Below are 24,402 nucleotides of genomic sequence, written 5' to 3'. Positions count from 1 at the left end.
GACTCACTAAGCCTCAAGGCCCTTCAAAAAACATGGGGAGACATGTAGCCAACCAGAGCTGTGCAGAGTGGTAGGAAGAATTGTGATGTGACCTTGTCTGCAGTGAAAACCTTCCCTGCACACCCCACAGAGCCACCTGTGCTGGGGTGAGTTGCTCCTGGCCCAGTGAAGGCTGCCATGGGGCTTGGGCCATTTTCCTGCACTGCTGGGATGGAACTGTTCATCCATACCTGCTGGCTGAAACTAAGAAAGGCCAGGATTCTCCTGTTGAATAATGCTGCTTATTCCTCACCTCTCTTCCAAAGCCTCTTTGAAAGGGGAGCACCAGTAATATGACAGGCTTCACACGTTCCCCTAAAGAAAATGTTTGTGCTCTGGGGAGGAAGGTGTTTGGTTTTGTCCTCACTGCTGCTCTGACTCAGAGAGGACCTTATAGATGAAAAGGGAGACCAGGTTTGCTCTTCATCTGAGTAATGTTGGAAAAGTTTCTGCAATACAGGAGAGGAATGGAAGTATATGTTTCAAGAAGTCTAAGACAGGAGAGGAAATGAACTTCTGGGAAGACCAAAGAGGAGACAGAGATCCAGTTGCTGACCAACAATAGAGAAGTTGCTGAACAGGCACAGAGTTTGCCCAATGTCTCTTGCAGACCTCACTGCAACTGGAAGTTTCTGAGTTGGAAGGAAGGAGGTGATGCCTGTGGTTGCTGAGATATAGCAAGCAGGAGGAGAAAAATTGTTTTCCTACTCATGTAATTTCTGTTTATCTTACCAGTCAGAAATTGTGAAACAGAGAAACTCAGATATTTAGGTCTAATATTTGAACTAAGAAAAGGTGTACTTTGAAATTCAAAGCTCTTTTGATATTTCCAGTGTGCTCACCTCACAGAAAATACATAAATGTTTAATGTCTAAGACCAGCCTGTTTTCTAATCCAAGTACAAATATGCAGGAAGACTTTGAATATCTTTATATAAACCTTTACATTGGAAACTTTCTTTAATAATTCCCTACCAGCATGTAAAATTCTCTGTCCTTTGCCTCTGCTTTACCCTGTATGTAGGTAAATGGTATGGGTATTTTAAAATTGTTGATATTTAGGGAGATCATCATGATGATATATTTTAATTATTGGAATAATCAGAAGTAGGATCAGATTTTCCTATGAGCTGTTATATAATTGGAAATTTTAGCATCTTTTCATGCTACAGTACCTTCCTGTGATGATCTGCTAACATGCTATTTGTGAAAAAAACCTCTAGCAAAATTGAGGGTACATTGTCTCTAAATGACCTATCAAGCATTAATGAGTGAAATACAGGTTAGTAATGACTAGTCAATTTCAGTAAAGAATCTATAAAATATACCAGGTGGCGTCCTGCACAAATCCCATGAAAAATGAAGTATTGCAGAATTCATATGGAAATACACATAATGCCTCAGAGAGATAACTCATTCTCTAATGTAACTGCTACTGCTTTCTGTGAAATACAGACTTATCCTATCACCACAGAAGCACAAAGAGAGAGGAGTGGCAAGGTGTTCCAGTGGCTTAAACTGCAGTTGCATAGCAGTTATCTAAACCAGTGTAAATCAGGATCTGTACTAGCTCCATGGTAGTTTTGTGCATGTTGATTCCAGAATTATTTTGGAGGTTTTTTCTAACCTTTTGAAATCCTGAAGGAAGAAATCCGTAAATTTCGTGGCTAGTGTAAACCTGATATCTGGAATTGTTCTATAGTGAAAAAAATTCAAACCAACCCAGACTGTTTAAACAGAGGTCCAGTATAACATTTCAGATCCATTCATGTCACCCACCCATGATCCCACGTCATGGTAGTCCTGTTACTAATGCAGGAGGAAGAAATGTAGTTTATTGTTCATGTGGTTACTCACTTTTCTGTCATTTGAGGTACAGAACATTAACACAATTCTCACTGAGTGAGGAAAAGGTATCTCAGCTATTTAAACCTGAATTTGCTGTGTTTCCTAAATGGGCTGGAAGAAGGGAGAAAGTGATGGTAACAAGATGGGATGGCGGAAAATAGTTCTAATATTACTTTTTCCATGACTTCCTGAAAGGTATGGTTAAACACTAAGGTTTTAAGGACAAACCTGTAATTACTGTACAGGCATGCAGGAGGGAAGGGACATTTCCCATGCTGTCCCATAAGATAATTGCTCCTGTCTACAACAAAGAGGACACTATGATTCATCTTCCCTTAATCCACATCATTCCTTTATATCCTGGTACATTCCCTATTTGAACACCCTGTGCAGAAGCAAGGAGGAGCTGACCAGAGGCTGTCCAGCTGTTGGTGGTGGATGTGCCAGAACAAATAAAGCAGTGCTGATATTTTTTAAAACTTTACTCCTTCCTAATACGAGAAACCAGATTAATTTATGGAACAGAAAGTTGACTCAGTCAACTTTGCTGAATGGATTTTTTGTTTCTATTGCCTGTTCTACTAGTTGGGACTAACACCTAAGGAAATATTGGATGAAAGCATAATTCTCCAAACACTGCAGCCCAATTCTCCATTGGAAATATCTTACTGGGAAGAAAATGTACCAAATCTGCTAAAAATTTTAACATTTAAATAAACTTTTTTTCATTCAGATGCAATTAAAAACTTTATTAATATTTTAAATCTGACCTATGTAATGTGATGGATTAAGGCATGGATCTTTTTTAGTTTCTTAAATTTAATTTAAGTTGAATTCTACACTACCCTTATAGTTTTTCTTTGGGGCTGACAATTGTGAAAAATAAAATAATAAGAGAGTTTGTTTTCTGGATATGGGATCTTATTCTGGGCAGTGCCCTTTTACACCAGCCCATGCTCAGGCCTTGTGTGATTAAATAGCACAGTAAGGCGAGGTGAACCACTGACAAGTTTGCTCATTCATCAAGTTTTTTGTGATCAGGCTGTTTCCTCCTTTAACCAAAAAATTTCAGATTCTTTCACCATATTTTTTTTTCCTTGTGTCTTGAAAAGATTAAAGATCATTCCTGCTTTCTGGGACTTTATGTAATTCATTTGGTATCAGAGATCTTGAATTTTGCTTTGAATTTTGCTCTGGGTCCGTGTCAGCTTTGCATGATGACTGCACTGAAAGAAGTATCTTCATATCTTCCTTTTCAGCAGATAATTATTTGTGTAAAATTTGGTTTTGGGGGTTCTACCTTGTGTCTCAGTGTAAATATCCTCATGAGGAAATGCAATCTTGTATTTCTGTTTTAGCAAACATTTGTTATTTATTCTACAAGATTACTAGTGCAATAAGGGTTTGGGTATACTTAAGCAGAATTTTTCTTTTCCAGTTGTGATAAAGCTCTCACTAATCAGCCTTCCTGACGACTAGTCTCATAAATCAAGTAAAAATGTCTGCTTTCCAGTGGAAGCTGGAGTGTTGATGGAGAAGCGAGCCTCCATGCTTTCATTTCCCTGCTATTTTTATTTCCTTTCAGTCAAGTGCACATAGTATTGCAGACCTGCTGTTGGTGCACTGTCATTGCAAGTGAGATTATCAAAGAAAGTCAATGAAATTATTTGAGACCTGTGCAACTTCACCCTGTGCCATCAGCTTTTTCCCATTACCTTATCTTTTAAAACTTATAATTTACATTTGGATGTAGACCGAAAGAGAAGTTAATGAGATCATATTGCTGTTGAGAAGCAGCAAAGACACGAACCATATTTAGCTCTTAGAAACAGGTTTTTTAAAAAGGATGTTTAAAACAGACAGTCAAAAAATTACTCTTGACTTGAAATAAATATTGCAGCTGCATAGAGGACATCAGGGGGATTCTATGACTAAATGGAAGGTATAAATATAGGTAAAATATAGATATGTGTTTTTTGAACAGAAACGTAAGTTTATTAATATGCTAATTCTTTGCTAGTGCCAAAGTAACCTGTCATCTGACAGAAAACTGCTTGTATTCAATACTGAGTTCAACCTAGCCAGTGGTTGTCATTTTCAGAAACTGAGTTTGTTCAGTGTATATATTTTCCAACAAGGAAATGCAATCATTTCAGCATTACAGCACCTGCATCATGTCACTGTGTATTATGAACTCTAGCTCAGCCCCGCCTCATGAAAATTGAAAGAAAATGAAAAAGAAAAAAAAAAGCAAGAAAAAACAACACAGGCCAGAACCTACAGCTTTTCTACTCCAGTGAACATTTATTACAATGTAGTTGTGAATATTGTAGCTACCAAGCCCCAGCTACCTTATGCTCCAGGCTGGAGTCTTTAAACATCAGTGAAAAAGGCTTGATATGCTCTCTTCTCAATTTATCGCCACTCCGTAAGTCGATGGTGTGCTCTATTCGCTTGTTAATTTCCTCAGGCCCAGACTGGACATGCAAAGCTTGTGCAAGATGGTTTGGAAGCAGATTTATTGAATTTCTTGTTAGGGCAGCCAGAGTCTAGGGGAAAGCACATGCAAACAGAATAAACCTGCTGGTCCCCTTGGGTTAAAAATGCAATGTTTTAGTTCATGTTGCATTGCAAACCATTACAGCATTCCATGCAATTCATTCAATGAAATCTATAGAAGTGTAAAATAGTAACTCTGTTCCACTAGACACATACAGTACATTAAGGGGAGCATTTTAATGCCTTCTGTTTTACAGGCAAGGAAGTTTGTTGCTGCACTGAGCATTAGGACTCTATTCCACTTTCCAAATCTGATATTTAATTATCAAAGCATGCATGAGGGGAGTACACACACCAAAATCACAGCAGGATATCTGACTCAGTGGTGTGTTTTAATAAATAAGGATGGAAGCCGTATAAAACAAAACCCACAACACAGGAGTAATGAAGTTCTTCTTATCTCAAAGTTACTGGATGTGTGTAGTTAAGGAACAGATCACTTAGGCAGGAGTGAAGAAGGTGACATTTCTGATTACTTCAGCATGGGTTTTCAGATAATATGTTCTTCTTCACTACTGGTATATTTCAGCCAATCTACATTACAGTTAGGCTACATGATTTAATTTAACTGTAATTCATATTGGTATTTAAAATATCATCTCAAATGCATTATTCCTTTGGTGTTTCAATGACTAATCAAAGGAAAAAATGAAAATACTTTTGCTTCACAAAGCAGATATAGTATGAAGGGTGTTTCAACTTCAGCAAAGAGTTAGAGTTTGTTTTCATATAAAGAATAACTCATTCCCATTTCATGGTGGCATTTCATGACACAAACCACAGTGAAGCAGCTCTTTCCCACTTGAATGGGAAAAGAAACTCTACTACTGTAATACTCCCAAGGGTTAAAAAATGTTAATGAATGGAAAGGATGTGAAACTTCATACATCATAGCATAAGACTTTTCAGCATTATTATGGGTGGGAAATAAAATTCTACCTGAGAAAATTTATTCCATTATGTCCTTCCTGAAAAGACCTTCAGCTCTATCTCCTATTGAGCATTGTTGAAACAGGAGCTTGGGGGGTGTTTTGTCACCAGATGCCCCTGGAAAGCCAATTTTTTTGAATCATAGGATTGCATTGGGAAAATGCTATAGGCAAGTTTCCCTTGTTGATATTCAAACTATAGTAAACAAACACATTCCAATGAATCTTGGGCAGCACATTAAAACACAGGAAGGGTCTCAGGTACCCACTGCCAAGCCCAGGTGACAACATTCCTTACAATCCTAAAATCAAGTCCATGTACTATCTCTGTCACAGATGGTATTTCATATTCCATCTTATTAACAGTAATTTAATATCCAAAATACAGGCAGAAAATTTTCTCTCTGTTTCAAAGTGAAAGGCAGTTTTCCTGTTCGTTTAGTAGAAAAGGAGCTTCAGTAGAGAAGGTTTGGGATGACACTCAACTAAAATCCTCCCTTCTTCTGTCTAGAAAATCACTATTATCAACATTAGGAGAAAAAATAGTATCTAAGAAACTTTTCTCATACTTAGGTTTCAGATATGTCTGAATTCATATCTTGGCCTTGGAGGAAACAATCAAGGCAAGTGGATAAATGCTATATTATTACACACTGTGACACTGCTTTAGTTTAAGTACTCCTATCTCTTTTAAACTGAGCTAGGAAGAAAAGCTTTTATCAATTTGTGGTGGCTGAAAGGGCATGATTGTGTCTGAAGTCCCCTCCAAAGGATAAGATCACATCAGATGGTGGTGTGTAAATTGATTCCTCAGAATTAAATTGTATTTCTGCTTCACACTGGAAATGAGGGTGGAGAAGGTCCCTAATGTTTTTGATGAGCATTTTGTTTTATTTATACAAGGAAAATAATCTCAGTTCATCCTGTTAAGCAACTATATTTTGGTTAAAATTCTATTTTAAACTGTGATTGATACGAAGGCTTGTCTCCTTGCTGAATGTATGAAGTGTTTTACATCACATGGTAGATGAATATGACATAACATCACCCCTATGGCCATGATGCCTGTAGTATTTTGCAAAAATAGACCCTGCATTTGCATTTATATTCACAATGTAACAAGGAAATTCATATTTTTATTTCATCATTTTCTCTCCCTCATATACACGCACATACTTTTAAAAACTGCTACCCTGTGTTTAGATATAAAAGCAATGAAAAAACATCATGCAAGTTATTGTCTCAATAATAAGTTCTAACCACATTTTGTCTCTCATCCCCCTCTTTGCTCTGCATCTTTTAAGACTTCTTTATGCAAACACAAAGAAATATTGATTCTTCCTATTATCTCTCCTTCACTTTTGTGAGAAGCTCTGTGGAAGACACAGTTGTGAATTCTACAATGGCCTTTTGAATTTTTCTGGTGCTGACAATAACCATTGATCTTACAGGAACAAACACAAAATTCTGTTAAAAAAAAAACCAAAACCAACAAACCCTAGCCAAACTTGCATCTGAAACTGAAAGATTAATTCAAACGAACAAATAATAAATCTCCAACTTTAGACAATTTTATAGAGACTTTAAAAGGTATCCTAGTTTAGATTTTACTTCCTTTCTGGGAAGTTTTCCTGCAAAAAAGTCCAAGCACGCAGCTCTCAACAAGAAAGGAAATTTTTAATCTGTGCCATTTATAAAACCTTAGGAAGGTTCAAATTATTTTTTTTTCATACTGCAAACATCATGTTTTGGAAGGAAATAGGAAAATAAAAGGTCACATGCTTAAAAAGACAAATTACAGATAGGATTTAGCTCAAGGGGAAGACACCCAAATGAGGGTGTATACAAGTTTGGTGTCTACATGCTCATGGTCTAAACTTCTACTTCTTCCAACACACATTCCAGATACTTTCAGTTCTCCAATCATATGAAGTTGTGGTCAGCAGGGATGCTTTGGGGACTGGACAATAGCAGGAGATGTGGCACAGGACACAGGGACACCATGGTACCACTGGTCAGTGGCATTGACAGCTGGGGAGTGCTGGGGCATCTCAACACAGAAATAACAACAATAATAACAATGGGGCAGCTGTAACACACGGGTTCCTTGGCTTTGAACTGATTTCCACCCTTTTGTTTAGACCTGTCTGTCCTCTTGGCAGTCTTTTAGTATAATTTCTGTGCTCACTGTTAAGCTGCATTGCAGCCACTACTAAGGTGTACTAAGGTACCCCTAAAGAAGACAGACATTTTAATATGCTGGTTTTCCTAATTCACATCCTGACATGCCCATCAGGTGCCTCCACCAGCACATCCAGTGACCATGTTATGCTTTCAGCTACTCCTTTTCTAAGGTACATGGAAGAAATCAACCTTAAACTGCCATTAACTCATTCTAGAGGAGGAGGTCTTTAATCTCTTGAAATAAAATAACTTCTGTCCAATTTTCTTTGCTTTAAGAAAGCAGCCCAGACACTTGTTTCACTAACAGATTTATACTGGGCGTGTCTAAATTTCAGACAAGAACTTGCACCCTTGGCTTACCTCACAATCAGAGCAAGGACACAAAGTGATAACTGGGCTGTAGGTGTGGTTTTTGCTAATATCTGTGACTGCCTACATAAAATGTGGTTATTTGTTTCTTACTCACATAAACACATCTACAATTCACTGATTCAGGCTGTTCATAGAACACCAGTTCAAGGTAATGAGCATGGATTGGGATAAATTTGAGTTTGGCTTAAGAACACCCCAGAGATTTCTTTTCACATGCTTTCTTACATAACTGGAGTTAAAAGACACATGTGATCAATTCCTCAAATTTTGTTGTAATTTAGATTGGGTAAAGAAATAATTTAAATTCAATTGGCAAATATTCAAACATACAGAGTGATTCACTGCTGGGTTGCTGCTTCTACGATTCTCAAAGCCTACTGCTGACAGTGACCTTTAAGCTGCTTAATTAGTGTTATTAAAGGCTTACTCTGTCCAAGACTGACACACCTCTGGAAAATGCTACTACATCCTAGCATAATTTAAATCTATTTTCTGAATTTTATAGATAAAATACATTATTTATGAGCAATACTGCCTATTGTCTCAACTGTAAATTAAAAATTGCATAATGATTGAATCATAAATAGAACAGCAGATTTTAAAAATCTTGTTTCCACCAAAAGGCTTATTGTTAAACTGTGTTATATAAAATTACAGCTTTTCCCAACACCACTTCAAATTCTTAAAAAAAACTGTGAGAAACTGTTCTAAAAGTAGATTGTTTATTGCCATAAGAAAAAAAAGTTTTAAAGAAGCTGTTAAGCTATGCCTATTTCAATTACTTTCAAGGCTTTTTTACTAGTACTAGGAGTTAATCAATAATTGGATAAACCCACTAATTGTTGTGGGTTTGGTTTTTTTTTTTTTTTTTGTCTCAAGATCAGGTTTAGCTGAGAAAATGACCAAAAAAATGAAAGCCTACTCTGCAGAGATTTTTTTGGACTACAGAAATTGGAATATATTAAAGGGAAAGAAATAGAGAGAGATCACAAGATATTCACAGCAGCATGCACCCATATCTCTATTCCTAATGAAATGACAATACAGAGACAGATCAACAAAATACAGAGAATACTGTAAGGCAGTGTACATGCAGATGCACAGATGTACAGAACATATATAAAACAGGTGTTTTATATAACAGCAAACTATCCCATGCTCCAATTCAATTTGAAGAGATGAAGACACTGCTGTGGGCTGACTGATTGTGAAATTTTATCACTTTGAGCACATTTGTAAGAAGCAGAAGACGGTTGACAAAAGCAAGACCTCCACACAACAATGCTTAGGCTCAACAGACAATTCAGACAAGTAGGAATAAGGATGTGCAGCAGAAGAGAGGATCTATCATGTCATTACAGATCCCTCAAAGAAAATGAAAGAAAACTTCAGCTGACCTTGCGTCATAAAAACTCATCAGTCTTCCAAGTGCAGTGAGAAGAGTGGAGTCTGAGGGCATTTTAACCTTTTCATCTTTAATTCACTAAACAATAATGACTTTTTTTACCATACAAGAATTGTTGGTTCTCAGGTTGATGGCAGTCAGCCATGCACTGCTTTTGGAAAACATCTGATCAGGAAAAGTTGCTATTATCTCATATTTCTATTGAGCTACAGATGTCCTTAGTGTCTAAATCATCTGCTAATGAACTTTAGTTGTATCTTAGAGTATGAGTTTTTAATATTTTTTGCTTAAAAAAGTGAGAAATGAAGAACCTGATTTCACAAGATGCTTTTTTTCTTTCCTTCCCTCATATCTCAGTAAACTACTTTATGTGTTTTCCTCTGGGAAAATGCCCTTTCCCTCATGCCTTTAATTTGATGGCCCTACATTGAAGCTATGCAATGAGATATACACTCTCACTAGAATGTTCCAACTAGTTTAGTAACATTAGATTTATTTTTAATTACTTTGTGGAGTGGTTCAATTAAAACTAAGCCGTGCAGCATTTATTTTCAGTTGGGAAAATGAAAAAAAACAATGAACCCAAAATCTCTGCTTCACTGTCACGTTTCCAGTTTAGATACACGATTTTTCTACCTTGAAACAATTTGTTCAATCCCCTGCTGTTGCAGTACATATTAGAATAAAGGTTAAAGATGAAGTTGCCTCCTCTGAGGCCTCCTTTGTTGAAGGGCACTCAATCATGCATTCATCTCAGCGACATTAAAGGAAGTTTGACTTACGTTTTGTTTTCCCACTATGTTATCAAATGGAAGTTCGGGGCTCCAGGATCCCTCGGTAAACGTAGCTCCACTGTTTCTCCTGTCAGAGGAGCTGACAGCCTCTTTCACAATATCTTCAGGTAAAGTCAACAGACTCTCCTCAGGCTGTTTAATTAGATAAGTCTCAATGTTATGTTTCCTCAGGAATTCATTGCGCTCTTTGCCATGCCCTTCTTCAACTTTATAATCCCCATTCAGGCAGTCCAGAGTGGCTTTGGAGATGTGAATCCTCCTGCAGAAGTGAAATAAGTAGCAGCAAATACTGATTGTGCTCTACTGTACTGTAGGTTAGAAGGAGGTTTTGAACATCATGGATAAATACAAGGTTTTCTATGGCAAACAATGAAAATTAAGTAGTGCATTTTTAAACATGAGCTTTATTTGTGGTCAAATAATCTCAAAATATGTTTCCATCAATAAGATGTCATTAATGCACAAAGTCCTGTCAAAGGAAAAAGACTTTGGCATTCACACTTGATACCTTTGCTCATTGTGAATAGTTTAATGGGAGACCTTCCTGAGTAAAATGCTATTCTGAGTGAAAGAAAATTGTACTTCATGGAAGTATGCTGAGAGCAAAATAAATGGTAGGCACTGGAGCAGTTTATGTGAAGGTCTTTAGTTTCCTTCAGTTTCTTGAGGCAGCTTAAACATTTGAAATTAGTGGTCTGATTGCACCTGAAGTAAATTAGGGAAATAGGAGAACTATGCAAAGCAAGCAACATAATGATTTCTATTAAGACTAGGCAATAAAATCAATAAGCTTTGGCCAAAGTGAAGTCAAATTTAAGAAGTTACATGCAAAAGAGCTTAAATTTTGTAATGGTATGATAGGAATTTCGATGTCTTCCAGCCAAACCATTTTTAAGGAATATTTCTTCAAGTTTCTGCATGTAGGAAAATTGCAGACACCTCTAGAGCCCATCAACATGGTCGGCTATGCTATACCCTACAGTGCAGCAAGAGTTGTTCATGAGGCATTTATCTAGCCCAAAGAAAATAGTTGTAGTGACTCTTTAAACCAGCTGATTTTTTCAACTTCGGGTGTATGTCACTTTCTGAAAGACAGACTTGCATCCAGATTCCTAATATTCAGAGTGAGCTGAAATTCTTGATCCTTTCTTGATGACACATGCTATGTTGCTTTTCTCAGGCACCACAATTTGTCCTTCTCCTGTGAAGGAAATGGTGCTAGCATGTCCCTTGGGAACTTTCTTCTGTAACTCAAAGGATGCCAATACAGAATTGAATTGCATAATATTTTGATGGAATAAAAGACTATAAGTGCATATATGATGTGTATGCCTTGCTAGAAAATGAAATGCTGATGGTATTTAAGCAGTGTGAAGTGCCCAGGAATATCACTACTTGGCACAAACTGTCCATGTGGAGCATTCAATATCAACATCTAATTAAAAGATCAAAAATTTGTATCCCAGTCATTTTTAAGCTGTCTCAAATTCCCTGGTTCTTCCCAGATTTTGTACAACTTTCTCTTTCTAAAGTCATGCTGTTATAATGATTACAGAGATTAGTAGCATTTTGTAGTGAAAAATCAGTAAAACTCATTATAAAACCAGTAAAAATGATTCTCAAATATAAGGAACTTTTGGCCTGGACTGAAACAGCAAAGCATCTGACCTCTCAGAAAGTTGATGAATTTCCTAGTCCTAAGAAATCCAAAAAGGCTAAATTTATTTAAGTAAAGCACTAACCTAAAATTAAAGGAAAAAAGAAAAAAGAAAGAGAAAGTGATACACTAGTTGCCAAGGTGACTATCTCTCTCTTCAGATTCAACTAATATAACTTAGGAAATAAGGCCTTGAAATATGGATTTTATGATGGATATGATAACAGCTTTACCAGAGTATGGAGATAGCTATTAATGTGATATCCTTAAATGGGCCAAACATTAATAAATAGTTGGCAGATTATAAGTATATTCTGGATTCACATTTTGTACTGCTTGCTTAAACAAACTTAAAATGTGGAGAGATATCTTTTCATTTTCTACAAATACAGTACATTGGGAACCTGAGTGTTGAAGTCAAAAAGTATTGCCTGACCTACTCTTGAAAGCATATCAGGCCTGCAGTGTTAGATGATACCTGTCATTGGGACACCATTGAAAATTAATTTTTACCTAGGATTTATGCAATTCAGTACTGGAGAGTAATGACCATACACACTAAGCAAAAACTATTTGATAATGGAATCCTGGCAGAAGAATGTCACTGACCACCAGATCACAAGATTTCCTTCTCAGGTGCTGTGGACGCATTTTTTACTCTCAGAAAACCAGAAATTACCATTTTTTTCTCAGTGCTCCTAAGTGCCTTCCCCACGGCAGCTGGTCTGCTGGTTCATGCTCCTTCTGTCAGGTGCAATCTCTCCCTGCATCACCCGAGGAGGATGGGGGCTCAGGGGCACACACAGGCATTCAGGGGAGGAGCTGAGCCCCTTCTTTCCTGCTCTCAGGCTGGGTGAAATGATGTTTCCCATCCTCAGCTGCATCTCTCCACTATGCTCTCAGGAAAATGCTGCAGTTCATCTTTGCTCTTGTTTTACACCCTGAGAGCAAGACTGCTCATAACACCAGGGCAGCTTTCCTGGTGAAGCTGCTCTCGGGAAGAGAATGACCTCAGAATTACAATAAGTAGGGAGATTAGAATACTTGTGGCAGGGAGAAGTAAGGAGAGGCTGAAATGAATTTAACTGATCTATTAAATCTCCTCTGCACACTAGGAAACTCTGATGTAAATCACTATTCCTAGGGACTTGGTTCATTGCTGTCAGATGCAGGCTTTGTTCTGCTGGCACACTGGTATCCAGGAAATCACTGTGCTCTGACAGACTGAAAACCTGCCAGGCATTTCATCCACAGCATTTTACTTGTGCATTTTCTGGGTTATTCATTAACAGCCATACGACTTGCACACATTAACAGCAATAGACTCTGCTTTTTGCAGGGGTGAGTGGTGAAACTTAGATGATCAATTTGCTCATGTGAACAAAGCATCCTCTTAGTCATCTGGGCTATCATGTGGGATAAGCAGACAACGAAATATTTTTCTGAAATTTTATACACAGGTGACATATGCAGAGTACAGAAGTTGTTCTCAAAGCACGCAGAATTTTATTTTCCGCTAATTCCAAGAATATATCTTAGAATAAAGGTTTACTATGTAGCACTGTGGAAGGGCCCTGCATTTGAAATATATGAAGCAAATTTCCTTCCAATTTCCTGGGAACATGACAGCTCTGACAGATCCTGATGTGTGTGTAGGGAGGACAGCACATGACTCAGTTTTGATGACTTAAAATCTCTGTCATTCAAGGTGACAGCACCATTTAGATTTTTTTTCCACATAAAGATGTCTGCTGCTATTGCTTCCAAATTCTATGGCTAAAATTGGAATTGTCTAGGTGATCTTTTCTACATCTTTCATCAATGGCAGGTGGAACTGAAAGTCAACAGAAGATTCCTGCAATCACAGCTGTTCAAATCTAGGATTTGTAGCTTCCAAACTAGCAGTATTTATAGGCCATATCAAGCAGAAATAACATTCAATTTTCAGGTGAATCAGCCACATCAGACACTCAGACACAGAAAGAAACTAGGCTTTTTTTTAGTGGAAAACCATACATTTTCACATATAGACAGGTTAAGATAAATATCTGAAAACATCTACTAATGCATCAAATTATTTTGACAAATCGTATTAACAGAGATCCCGCTGTTCACAACAACTTGTTATTAGACTATTGACCCATGAACGCATAATTCTTCCCACAGTTTGTGCATTATAAAATAGAACAAATTATAGCTTTGTACCTCATAGTATCACTTGAATGAAAAAGGTGGGAGAATGAAGCCTGGAAAATCTCATGAATGGTCAGCATCTAACTGGGAAATTTGAGCTACCTCTGAGGACTATGAGGGCTGAAAACAAAAGATGGACCTTTTTGAGAATCAGGGGTAAAAAAAAAATAAATGTTTATCTTGTCTTTTCAAATGGCTCTACAAGCAGATAATTCCTACCTTTTTTTTGGCTATAGCCTCACTAATCTTTGCCAACAGCAAAATAGCAAAAAAAAAGGTCATAGCTGATGAAACAATGTAAAACAGTTAATCTCTTGGCAAGGTTAACAGTGTAATGCACTGGCAATATTTTCTGACTGTGGGAAATACAATTTGCCTTACCCAGGAATTCCACCTGACTCGAGTTTGTTTGCAATATCCACGTCCCATGACCAGACATCAAACTGCCACTTTCTCAGGCCCAGCACTCCACACAGAACTGATCCAGAATGAATCCCTATTCTCATGTCAATGTCATGCTTTGTTCTTGATCTGACATATCTGTTAAACAAAACACACAAAGAAAGAAAAAAGACCAGACTTATGAAAATATATGCCACAAATTTCCATTTCATTTTGAAAAGGGTATGATGTAAAATATGATGTCAATTAGTTGCAAAGTGCAGTCTAGCCTGTAAAAGGAAGAGAGAACTTTCTAAATAGCAAAGGTAGAAGTAGTGATAAAATTATTCTAAAAGCCAGGTTATCATTAAGCACTTAATTGCATGCATGGCTCAGTGGCACTCTTCTTATTTCTGTCAGACAAGGAAAGATAGAGAGAGAAAAAGATGTCTGAGTGAAAATATTTTGTTGCACTTATTGAGTGCTTTAACTTGGTACCTTATAAAAGGTTCAGGAACAGTAAAGAACTACTGGAACGGTATGGAACAGTCAGGAACAGTGTGGACAGTTGAGGAACAGGAACCTGTTCATCAAACCTATCTATTCTTTTATACTCTTGTGTATTTTTTACTTATTTTCAATTTTTTAAAAAAATGTTATTGATTGGGATTTTCCAGACTTACATTTTGTCAAATGATTGTTTTCATTAGATTTGGTCAGAAGACCATTTGCTCTGTCATGACAACCATGTGAGTTTAAAATCTGTTTTGTCCATTCTGTGGGGTGGTAGTGACCACTTCACCTCTCAAAAATAAATTAAAAAAAAAAAAAAAGCATATTTGTTAAAAGACTGCTTTTCTAGTTCTGTTTGTGTGACAATAACTGTTTGTGTTCTGTTTGTGTGCCAACTGTTTGCACCTGAAATAGTGTGTTCATTAATCTTTAAATTGTGTGCTCAGGATAGAAAGAGCACATTGCTACTGCTGGTCTACAAACCCGCTGTGTGTCTGTAAAGGGCCACATCTCTACAGCCACTGAAGTCAATAGAAGCACAGCAAGATCACACTACAGAGCAGGGAAAGAATAAACAGCTCTATTTCACTGCTCTGAAGTTAACTACCCTCGCCTCAGATGCATCAGTAATGACCTTGACAGATCCTCTGTAGAGGAGAAAAAGGTAAATTGCTTTCTGCATTCAATACTCAAGCTTTCATTGTTGCAATGGAGCACCAGCTCAGTTTGTAAGGGAAAAAAAAACCAAAACCAATAGTTTTAAAATAGAAACTAGTTGCACAAAAATGTGAAAAATTGAAAATAAGGAATTCATCATTTCCCTTCCCTTCATATTAGGAAAAGTTGGAGAAAGGCAGGCATATGATGTCACAGTGCAGTAGTTTGCCTACAAGATCTGTTAATCACATCAGGAAGCCAACATATTTCAGCTGAGAGAAAAAGGTTTTAAATACTTAATCATAAAATAATAAACAAAGAAACTTTGCGGAGGGATTTATCTGTGTTCTTATACTTGAAGCTTATAGTTTTGATTTACAAATTTCTTCATTGCATGCAAGCAAAAAAGCTTGAAATATCATAATTATACAAAAAAATTACCTGTCCCTGGAAGATAGGATATGCTTCCTCCACAGTGAAGTACTTTAAGTGTTGTGAGAGCTACTAATAGTAGTGAGACCACTGAGATTTTAATGTTTTGAATAATTTTTATATGCTACAGAAATATTGAAACTGATACTCGTTAACTGTTAGAGGAATTACCACACAACCTCTCTCATGACTGTTTCCCCAGTCTGCCTTTTCCTTTTGCTCAGACTAAGATAATTATTTCTCATTTTACATTTGATTTTCTAATCTTGAAATAAAAGATAATTATATTTAGGGGAAGAATTGAACAAAAAGCTTTTAATTGAAAAATACAATCAATAAGAAGGCCTTTAGTTTAATAAAATGATTTAATAGCCTATATTTTTGTAATCTTTCTCTATACATGTATAGACACACGTGCTACTTTACCAATTTAATTTCTATTTTACCGACTGTCACATCCTGTGATGAGCAGCTGAAGGCTCTAGGTTTGTCTGGTTTAGAGAAGAAGAGGCTGAGCTGTGACCTCATGGCTCTTTAACAGCTTCCTGAGGAGGGGAAGGGGAGAGGGAGATGCTGAGCTCTTCTCCGTGGGATCCAGTGACTGCAAGAATGGGAATAACTCAGAGCTCCATCAGTGAATGTTCAGCTTGGACATTAGGGAACATTTCTTCACCATGACTGTGGCCCAACAGTAAACAGGCTCTCTGCTGAGGTGACTGATGCCCCAAGCCCATGATCAAGGTGCATTTTGACAATGCCCTTAACATGCTTTAACTTTGGTGACCTTTGAATTGGCAGGCAGCCTGATTAGATGGTCGCTGTAAGCCCCTTACAACAAAAATAGCTTATTATTCTATTCTATTCTATTCTATTCTATTCTATTCTATTCTATTCTATTCTATTCTATTCTATTCTATTCTATTCTATTCATTTTCAATACTGTAAATTGTGGTCTGGTATTTGTATCTAATATGAGAACTAACATATGCAGGTATCAGTGGAGAGACCAGGTACAAACAATGGTGCAACTGAGTAATTGTGCCCCTCTCCTTCCAGAGTGTTCCCTAAGGATTCCTGGATTTAACTTGTCCTTTGTCATAAAAATGTGGGGATGGCCTGAGAAGGCTTTGGCATCCTCCATCAGCCACACAGGACTTCTGCATTTGTCCTAAACCTCACACAGCTGTGCTGTTCACACCACCTCCTGCAGTGCACTACAGACACTAATCAAGGTCCTCTCCCCCTCGCCTTATCTGTCCTTCACAGTCTCCCAGCAACTCTTTACGTGCTGCTCAGGTGATATTTGATCTCAGCTCTCCACCAGCAGTCAGAGTGGATTTGGCCTCCTGCCTGCACCCTTTGGCTGAGGACATTCTGTTTCTCTGTCTGCTGCAGTGCTGGTGTTCATGCAGGGCTCTGTCTGCATCCTCCTCTTGTCATGCACAGCTCCTATATGGATATGTGGGAAAATATATGCTGGACAGGACCTGATTGCATGAATTAACATGAATAGTCTGAAATATATTTAAACAGCCCTTGGACATGAATCAAAGCACCTGAGTGATCTAGTCTCACTCAAATTCCTTTATTATTTGCAACACAGGACTGAAAGCAGAACTGCTGATAACCTGTTGTGAAAACAATAGTCTTCATAGAAATTTTTGTTGTAAGATATTAAATTGAACAAAGAATAAATGGCTTACTTGATTTCAAAATTTCTCTGCAAAGACTAAAAAGTTTTAAAGTGAAGTGATTTGTCAGTGTATAAGAAGTCATGGAGTTATTCTTTTTAATTAAAATTGGGAGCAATGTGGCTGAAAAAGATTTCTGAATTATGTAAAGAAGGGGGACTTAATCATGGTCAAATCTAACTCTCCAGCAGCCAGACTACCACATACTTTAGGAGGTCTTGTTTACATACAAGTATAGGAAAAACAAAGCCTGAAATAACACAGCCTGGAACACCTTCATCAATAGTGGAAGCTCTAACTTATTCAGAAAAAAATTGTCAGAAATAATAGCATGTACTAGATAAAAAATGTAGAGAAAAAAAATTAAGAGATTCCATTTTGCAAAATCTCAGGTATTCCACATCTATTTCTTCTCTCTCTTAAATTTATTCAACTGTCAATGAAGCTTCTAATTAAAAAATGTATTTTCTTCAACTACTTTACAGGCTTTCTGCAGATACATTGACAGATTGCACACAAAGATGCATTATTGATGATCTATAAAGCAGCCCTCTTTGCCTCTCAAGTGCTTTGATATCTTATCCAGGATGAGGTAACTGTGGCTGGTGTTATTTTTGCCCTTCATCTCATTTCAGCCTAGCCACAGATAAAAAATTGCAATGATTTTAATTGGATCTTGGCATTTCCTCCTGGTCAGCATTCTTTGATGGGTATTTGATTTTTATGGTGTTAATTGAAACCTTTCTTATTTGCATGAAGAAGGTGAGACAAAAGTCAGAAATTTGCTTTTCAGCCTTTCTTGTAGCAGTCAAAAATCTGAGTGCCCTGGAATTCAGGCCCTGAAGATTGAGAGTGACACACAGGCTGTTTCTGTGCTGGCCAGTTCAATTGTGCAAGGTTATGATTATTCTCTGAGATACTTAAAACAACCCAGAATGCTTTTTCATTCTCAACAAGCCCTTTCACATCCTGTTCCAGACCACTTCAAGTAGGTAATTTGAACTCAACTGCCTGGTTCTGGAAGCAAAATGATTCAGAAGACTGGAGTTGGCCAGTCTGCTCCACTTCTTCTCAGTGATGGCTAAAATTCTCTGGGGTTGTTCAATTTTTCCATGAAGACATGGTCATTATCATCCTCATGCAGGTGAAATATGAAAGTCCATGTATTCTGGTTGAAGCAAATAAGGGTTTTAGCTGACTCTGCTGAGAGCAGAAGGATGGACAGGTGATCTCCTGTGTCTCCTGCTAACTGAAATGTCCTTTGATAATAAGGCTCAGTTATATAGGGAATATTTTGGTTGAACTCAACAGAATTATGGAATTTTCCTGAAGGAATTCAAATGCTTTTTGGTGCTGAAATGACAGGATAGTAGATGAAGTGGGGTAAGTGATCTTTTCAGTGTGACTCTGGGAATTGTGTCATGCCCGTGAAGGAGATATCTATTATTTTAGAAAAGCCTGGTAACAAGATGCACTAAACTACTGAACACTTTGAATGGTACAGTGCAGGGAATGTGACTTGTGGGATGTAACATTTCATAGATGAACTTTACACAAGCTGAATTTACAATTTAATGTAGATATTTTCCCAAGGAGCCAATTTAAAATAGCACCAGGATAAGTTTACCTTGGATTTAGAGCTGAAATCTAATGTAGGCAAAATTATTACCTGGAAAAGCTTCATATTGTCACTAATATAACTGGCAGAAACTGTAGCTACATGGGCAGAGTTAATAATGCTGCATTCCTCTTATGTCAATCAGCTCTGAGAAGCAGGAAAATAATACAGTACAAGGGACCACACACAATATTATTAGAAGTTTGTTTTCTGATTTGAAAAGTATATTATAAAAATCTATATAATCGTATACATATATATGTATATGTATATACACACAGTCCTATGTCATTTTTCCAACATGGCCTTGACTGTGTTTCGTGGTGCAGAGAGGTCACAGAAGTACATGAACCCATTCACCTCTACCTGATTTAGTTCATATCATCATCCAACAGCAAAAACAGGGAAAGAAAATCTATTCTGATGTTCTCCTCATTCAGTCAGTGGCTGAAAGGACATGTGGAGGTGACAATATGATCAGGTCTCGGTGAGAAACCTATATTCAATCTTAGAACTGTCTGAAAAGTGCTGGCTGAACCTGTGAATATGTCACAATATCCCTTTCCACCACCACACAGAAATGAAGTTAAGCATTAGTTTTTGGGTTTGTGAATGCATCCTCTCTTCTGTGAACCAGAGCTCATTGCATCATAGGAAGAGCCTTGTCGATCATAGGAGAAATAATCTGTGGAAGGAATCCAGAACTGGATGAATGATATTAATATATAATTACTTAATTAAATAATTTATAAATGATGGAATATGAAAACAATTCCTTTCTCTTTTACTGCCTGAGTTACTTCTTTAACAAGAATTGATCACTTCATGGTTTTTGTTAATACTCAACAGACAATGATAAAAGCAGTTTTTTCATGCTATAAGCAGGAAGCTTGCCAGGGCAGTCAGTTATCTGAAACAGTTGAGGTTGTTTTGGTTGTGGATTTGTTTGGGTCTTTTAGTTTTCCTTTTTTTTCCCCTCTCTCATGAATTTGCCCTAATATTAGTACTTAATTACAGATTTTTAATGAAGGCAAGCTGTTATCTAATTTCTGGAGTTTAGCCTGTATTGCATGCTGGGACCATTTATTCTGTCATAATAGTTACTCTTCAGATGGCTTTTAGTAAGAAAATATCCAACAAATGAAGCTACTCAGGACTCCTTGATTCACTAAACAAACATCCCAGCACAAGGGTTTGTTTGAATTTCCACTGTTCTATATATTGTGCCATTTCCATCATTACAGTATGCAAGTGAGTCCCTGAGGAGCTGAGTCTCACATATTCTCCCTTCCCTCTACTCCCAGTCACAGAGATTTTAGGGATAAGGACTTTTGAGAAGGTGGTGTTATTCCTGACAGCCACTTAGCTTGGGGGATAATTGTTAATATGAATTATCATTAAATGATAATTGTTAAAACTAATTATCATCTTGTGACTAAATATTCCACTGGAATCCCGTTTCCATCAACAATCAGTACAGACAGGCATTGATACAATAAAATTAAACAAAATTGAGAGTTATTGCTGCATGTGAAAAGATGTGAAAAACCAGCTGAATGAAAACTCTTTGTGAAGAACTTTTCCTTTTTGCTTTAATTCACATTTCCAGCTGTAGATAAACAGAATTTACAGGTCTTTGGGTTTTGCAACACAGACGGCGTATGGATTTTTTTTTTATGCCTAAATGCAGTGGAGCAAAATCACCTTACTTTGGAGTAAATATCAGATTCCATGGCTTCTTCCTCTGGTTAAAAGTCACCCATCAATTGTTCTCAACAGTTAAGGGAGCAAAGAACAAGAAGACAGATTGGAATAACAATAGTAGTTCTTCTTTTATGGGATTTTTAACAAAGCATGGTGATGCAGAAAAAACATGGCAGAGAAAATAAGGGTCTTGAATTATTTTGTTGAGTTCTAACCAGTTCCTTTCCTCTGCAAAAAGAGTAGTGGAGCTGCAAGACTCAAGCTTTAAATCAAATTGTAGACTCTCAATTAACAATATGTTAACAATTTAGCTGTATGGATATGAGCTGTATGAAAGTACTCAAAAGTCCCTAGTGAGGCAGTCTGTCCATGTAGATTTATTTTACATGTGGTGTAATGAATGGACCTGACATTCCAGTTCTATTCCCTTTGTCATGGTGACATCAAAGACAATAGAAAGAGTATTCAGCCATGGTATCCTGAAATCACAGGGGTTTTTTGGGTGCTGCCTCACCAGAAGGGTTGTACTGGTCAGTACAACATTACCAATACCAATGGAGAGAAATGTTTGTCTGCATAACTTCAATGCAGCTCTCCAATCTGAATGATGGTTTTGCATATCTTGGGCCATCTCCCTATTATTTTAGACTTAAAAAATATTTATTTTATGAAATATTCTGATGAAGATAAAAAAGTTTCTAATCATCAAAATGTCATTTCTGTAACATTTTAAATATGGTAAAATTCTGTGGGGACCAATGTGATAAAAAACTCACTTTTATAAAGAGGGTATTTTTTTTTATTTTAACTGTGAAACATATATCTACTTTAATTTTAATTAATAGGCTGTAGATAATTCCAAATTCTCTCAGAAATGTGGGCAGAAGTATTTCTAATATTCCATGGCAGGATTGGTCCTCCCTGTGAACTGTGTGAACACACATTAAGATAAGCAGCATAAGGCTCCTATACTCTGAACAGAAAAGCCTGGGGGAAGAACCATCCTCATTGCATAGACAGAAAATCAGATACTGGGATTATCAAATAGATTGGGGGTAATCTGAACTGAAGTAGTCTGTAATGAATGATCCAAGTCCTGATGGACTTTGGTGTCACAGCTCTGACTGACTGTAGCTGTCATTTAGGATACTAAAAATAGAGCAATACTTCTACTGGATTGCTGCCTTCAGGACCCTGTTCATTGAAGGGCACAGGATGTTACAGACTTCCACATGTGTAAGGAGATGGAGAGAAATTTAGTGTCTGAAGAAAAGGAGCTTACAATGGATTGTCTGCAGGTGGTGTTACCAAGGAAATGCAAAGATTTGATGTGTGTATCCAAAAAATTTTAATGGTGCTGGCAGATTTTTTTCATCTCTGTGTTCTCTAATTCATGTTTTGCTTTCACTGTGGGAATTCCAGAAGAAAAGTATTGATTACTTTATTCAAAATTTAGCCTGTGATAATTGGATCCAGCCTTCTTAGATATCGCTGTTGCATAATCATTATTCAGTTACATTTTCCATTAATTAATTTTAGTCAAATTCTGTCTCTATTAAGAGCTCAGTAATGCAGCTGCACTGTGCATTAAATGTCTGATATATGTCATGAGACAGACCCAGATAAAAGGGGCAAAGAGGTCTGGACAAGAAGCAGACAGAGAGATTGGACAGCAAAATATCCAGGGAAAGGGGAGTATGTTCATGTTAGCCAACAGTATTTTAAGGAAAGCAACAACAGAGAAAGTATTTGGATATTATAATCTCAGTAACCTTTTTATTGATACTTTGTATCAGTAAAAACCCATACATTTTGTCCATAAAAGATGGACAAAACCTCTCTTGGAGTACTAGATGTCAACCAATGTCATGGTAACTCATTGGACAAGCTCTACCCACAGGCTGCTGAAGTATGATTATTATTAATTGTAATTGCATCAAAATACAATAATCTAACAGCAACATAATTATATTTACATGATGGGAACACATTCCTTCATTAAAATATTTCCAGTGCTTGTGAATTTAAGCAAGAACCTAATTTAGTAGGTAAAATTTGTTCATCTGGAAAATCTCAGTACTTACAATTTTGTCTATGAGCTAGTTTCCAAGCTAAAGGATAGCCAAAGCTGTCTATTTTGTGTTTATATTGTGGTTTAATTTTATTCAAGGGACTATAAGAAGTAATTCAGACTCCTCTTCAGTCTCCTCTTGAAATTGACAACAGTACAAAGTGAAAACTGCCAAGAACTGTGAAGCCTCTCAGTTGCACACACAGCTGTTGTGTTACATCTCTGAAGTAGCACAAGTTAATAAAATAATTTTACCAACTGTTCCCACATGTTACATGGATCAAAAAAGTCCTGTGCTTTTCACAGTGATAAAGCTGGGATTTTTGAACCAACAGAATAATTACTTGTCCAGTGATAGCATTCTCAGGTAGGAAGTTGAGAACACTGCCAGAATGAATCAGGGTGAGAAAAAGGCATTACCTGATAGTTTTGATCATGCTGAGCCCCATTTCAACACAGCAGTGTGCATGGTCCTGGCGAGGTTCTGGGAGCCCCGACACGCAGTAGTAACAATCCCCCAGGATCTTTATTCTGAGACAATGGTGTTCCTACACACAAATGTATCAAAGAGAAAGACAATATTTGCAGATTTTTTTCATAATTTTAAGGTGAAAGTAAAAGTGGTTGAAAAATTACTCTTAAAAATCCAACCAACCCCCCACCTTTTTTCTGGATGTTTCCTGCTTGTCATTAGTATAATAGTGTTTATATCACTTTTGAAATAAAGTACCTTTACACTTGCAGAAGAAAAGGCTATAGTGATTTTTATTTTAGTCTAATCAGAGTCTTTCTTGCTGATGGGGACAAAGGTGGAACATAGGCCAAGGATTCAGAAATGCCAGCTGAGATAATGAATAACCCAATTTAGGCTATGTTCCTCCAGGGCATGTTTTCCTGCTCACTTTTTACACTGGAAATAAATAAAAAACCTCTTTCTTCCCACTGAAATTCCTTGCCACCTAAAGTTTATGCAGTGACCTCAAGTATTCCCAACAGCTATAGGAGCTGCTCAAGTATCTGCATGGCAAGGATCTCAAAGAAGCTGTCCTGCATCAAGCTCATGCTGTGGAGAAATGATGTTTGGCATCCAGCTAGTGACATCCTTTACCCTAAGAGTAAACAGTGAATTTAGTTTTGAAAATACATTAACCAGTATCATTAGATACTGAAGCAGAATATTATTGTGTGATTTGATCAGTATTTTAGAAGATCCTTTTCTAGTGAGCAGAAATATCTGAGCTGCTGCAATTTTGCAGTTCGCAGACCAGCATATGAGACCAAGATTACCTGTAAATTTGCCCAATGTATTCTGCTGATTGGGCCCTCACAGGAGGCAATCAATGCACAGGAACAGAG

General features: G+C 37.1%; 1 protein-coding gene across 1 annotated transcript in view; it reads right to left on the bottom strand.

The window, feature by feature from the left end:
* ADCY8 (adenylate cyclase 8) overlaps nt 1-24,402 on the bottom strand; it is a gene marked incomplete at its 3' end in the record, with an annotated part of 115,986 nt that overhangs the window by 30,543 nt on the left and 61,041 nt on the right. The window contains exons 5-8 of the mRNA XM_084208275.1: nt 23,467-23,594; nt 14,361-14,519; nt 10,118-10,388; nt 4,238-4,435 (exon numbers count right to left, since the gene is read on the bottom strand). Of these exons, the coding sequence (XP_084064401.1) occupies nt 4,238-4,435; nt 10,118-10,388; nt 14,361-14,519; nt 23,467-23,594 (756 nt within the window). The remainder of the gene's footprint in view (nt 1-4,237; nt 4,436-10,117; nt 10,389-14,360; nt 14,520-23,466; nt 23,595-24,402) is intronic.

The sequence above is a fragment of the Fringilla coelebs genome (genome assembly GCF_963513975.1).
Source record: "Fringilla coelebs genome assembly, chromosome: 1".
In the NCBI taxonomy this organism is placed as follows: domain Eukaryota; kingdom Metazoa; phylum Chordata; class Aves; order Passeriformes; family Fringillidae; genus Fringilla; species Fringilla coelebs.
The sequence above is the reverse complement of the archived record's forward strand: the minus strand, read 5'-3'. Positions and strand labels throughout refer to the sequence as shown.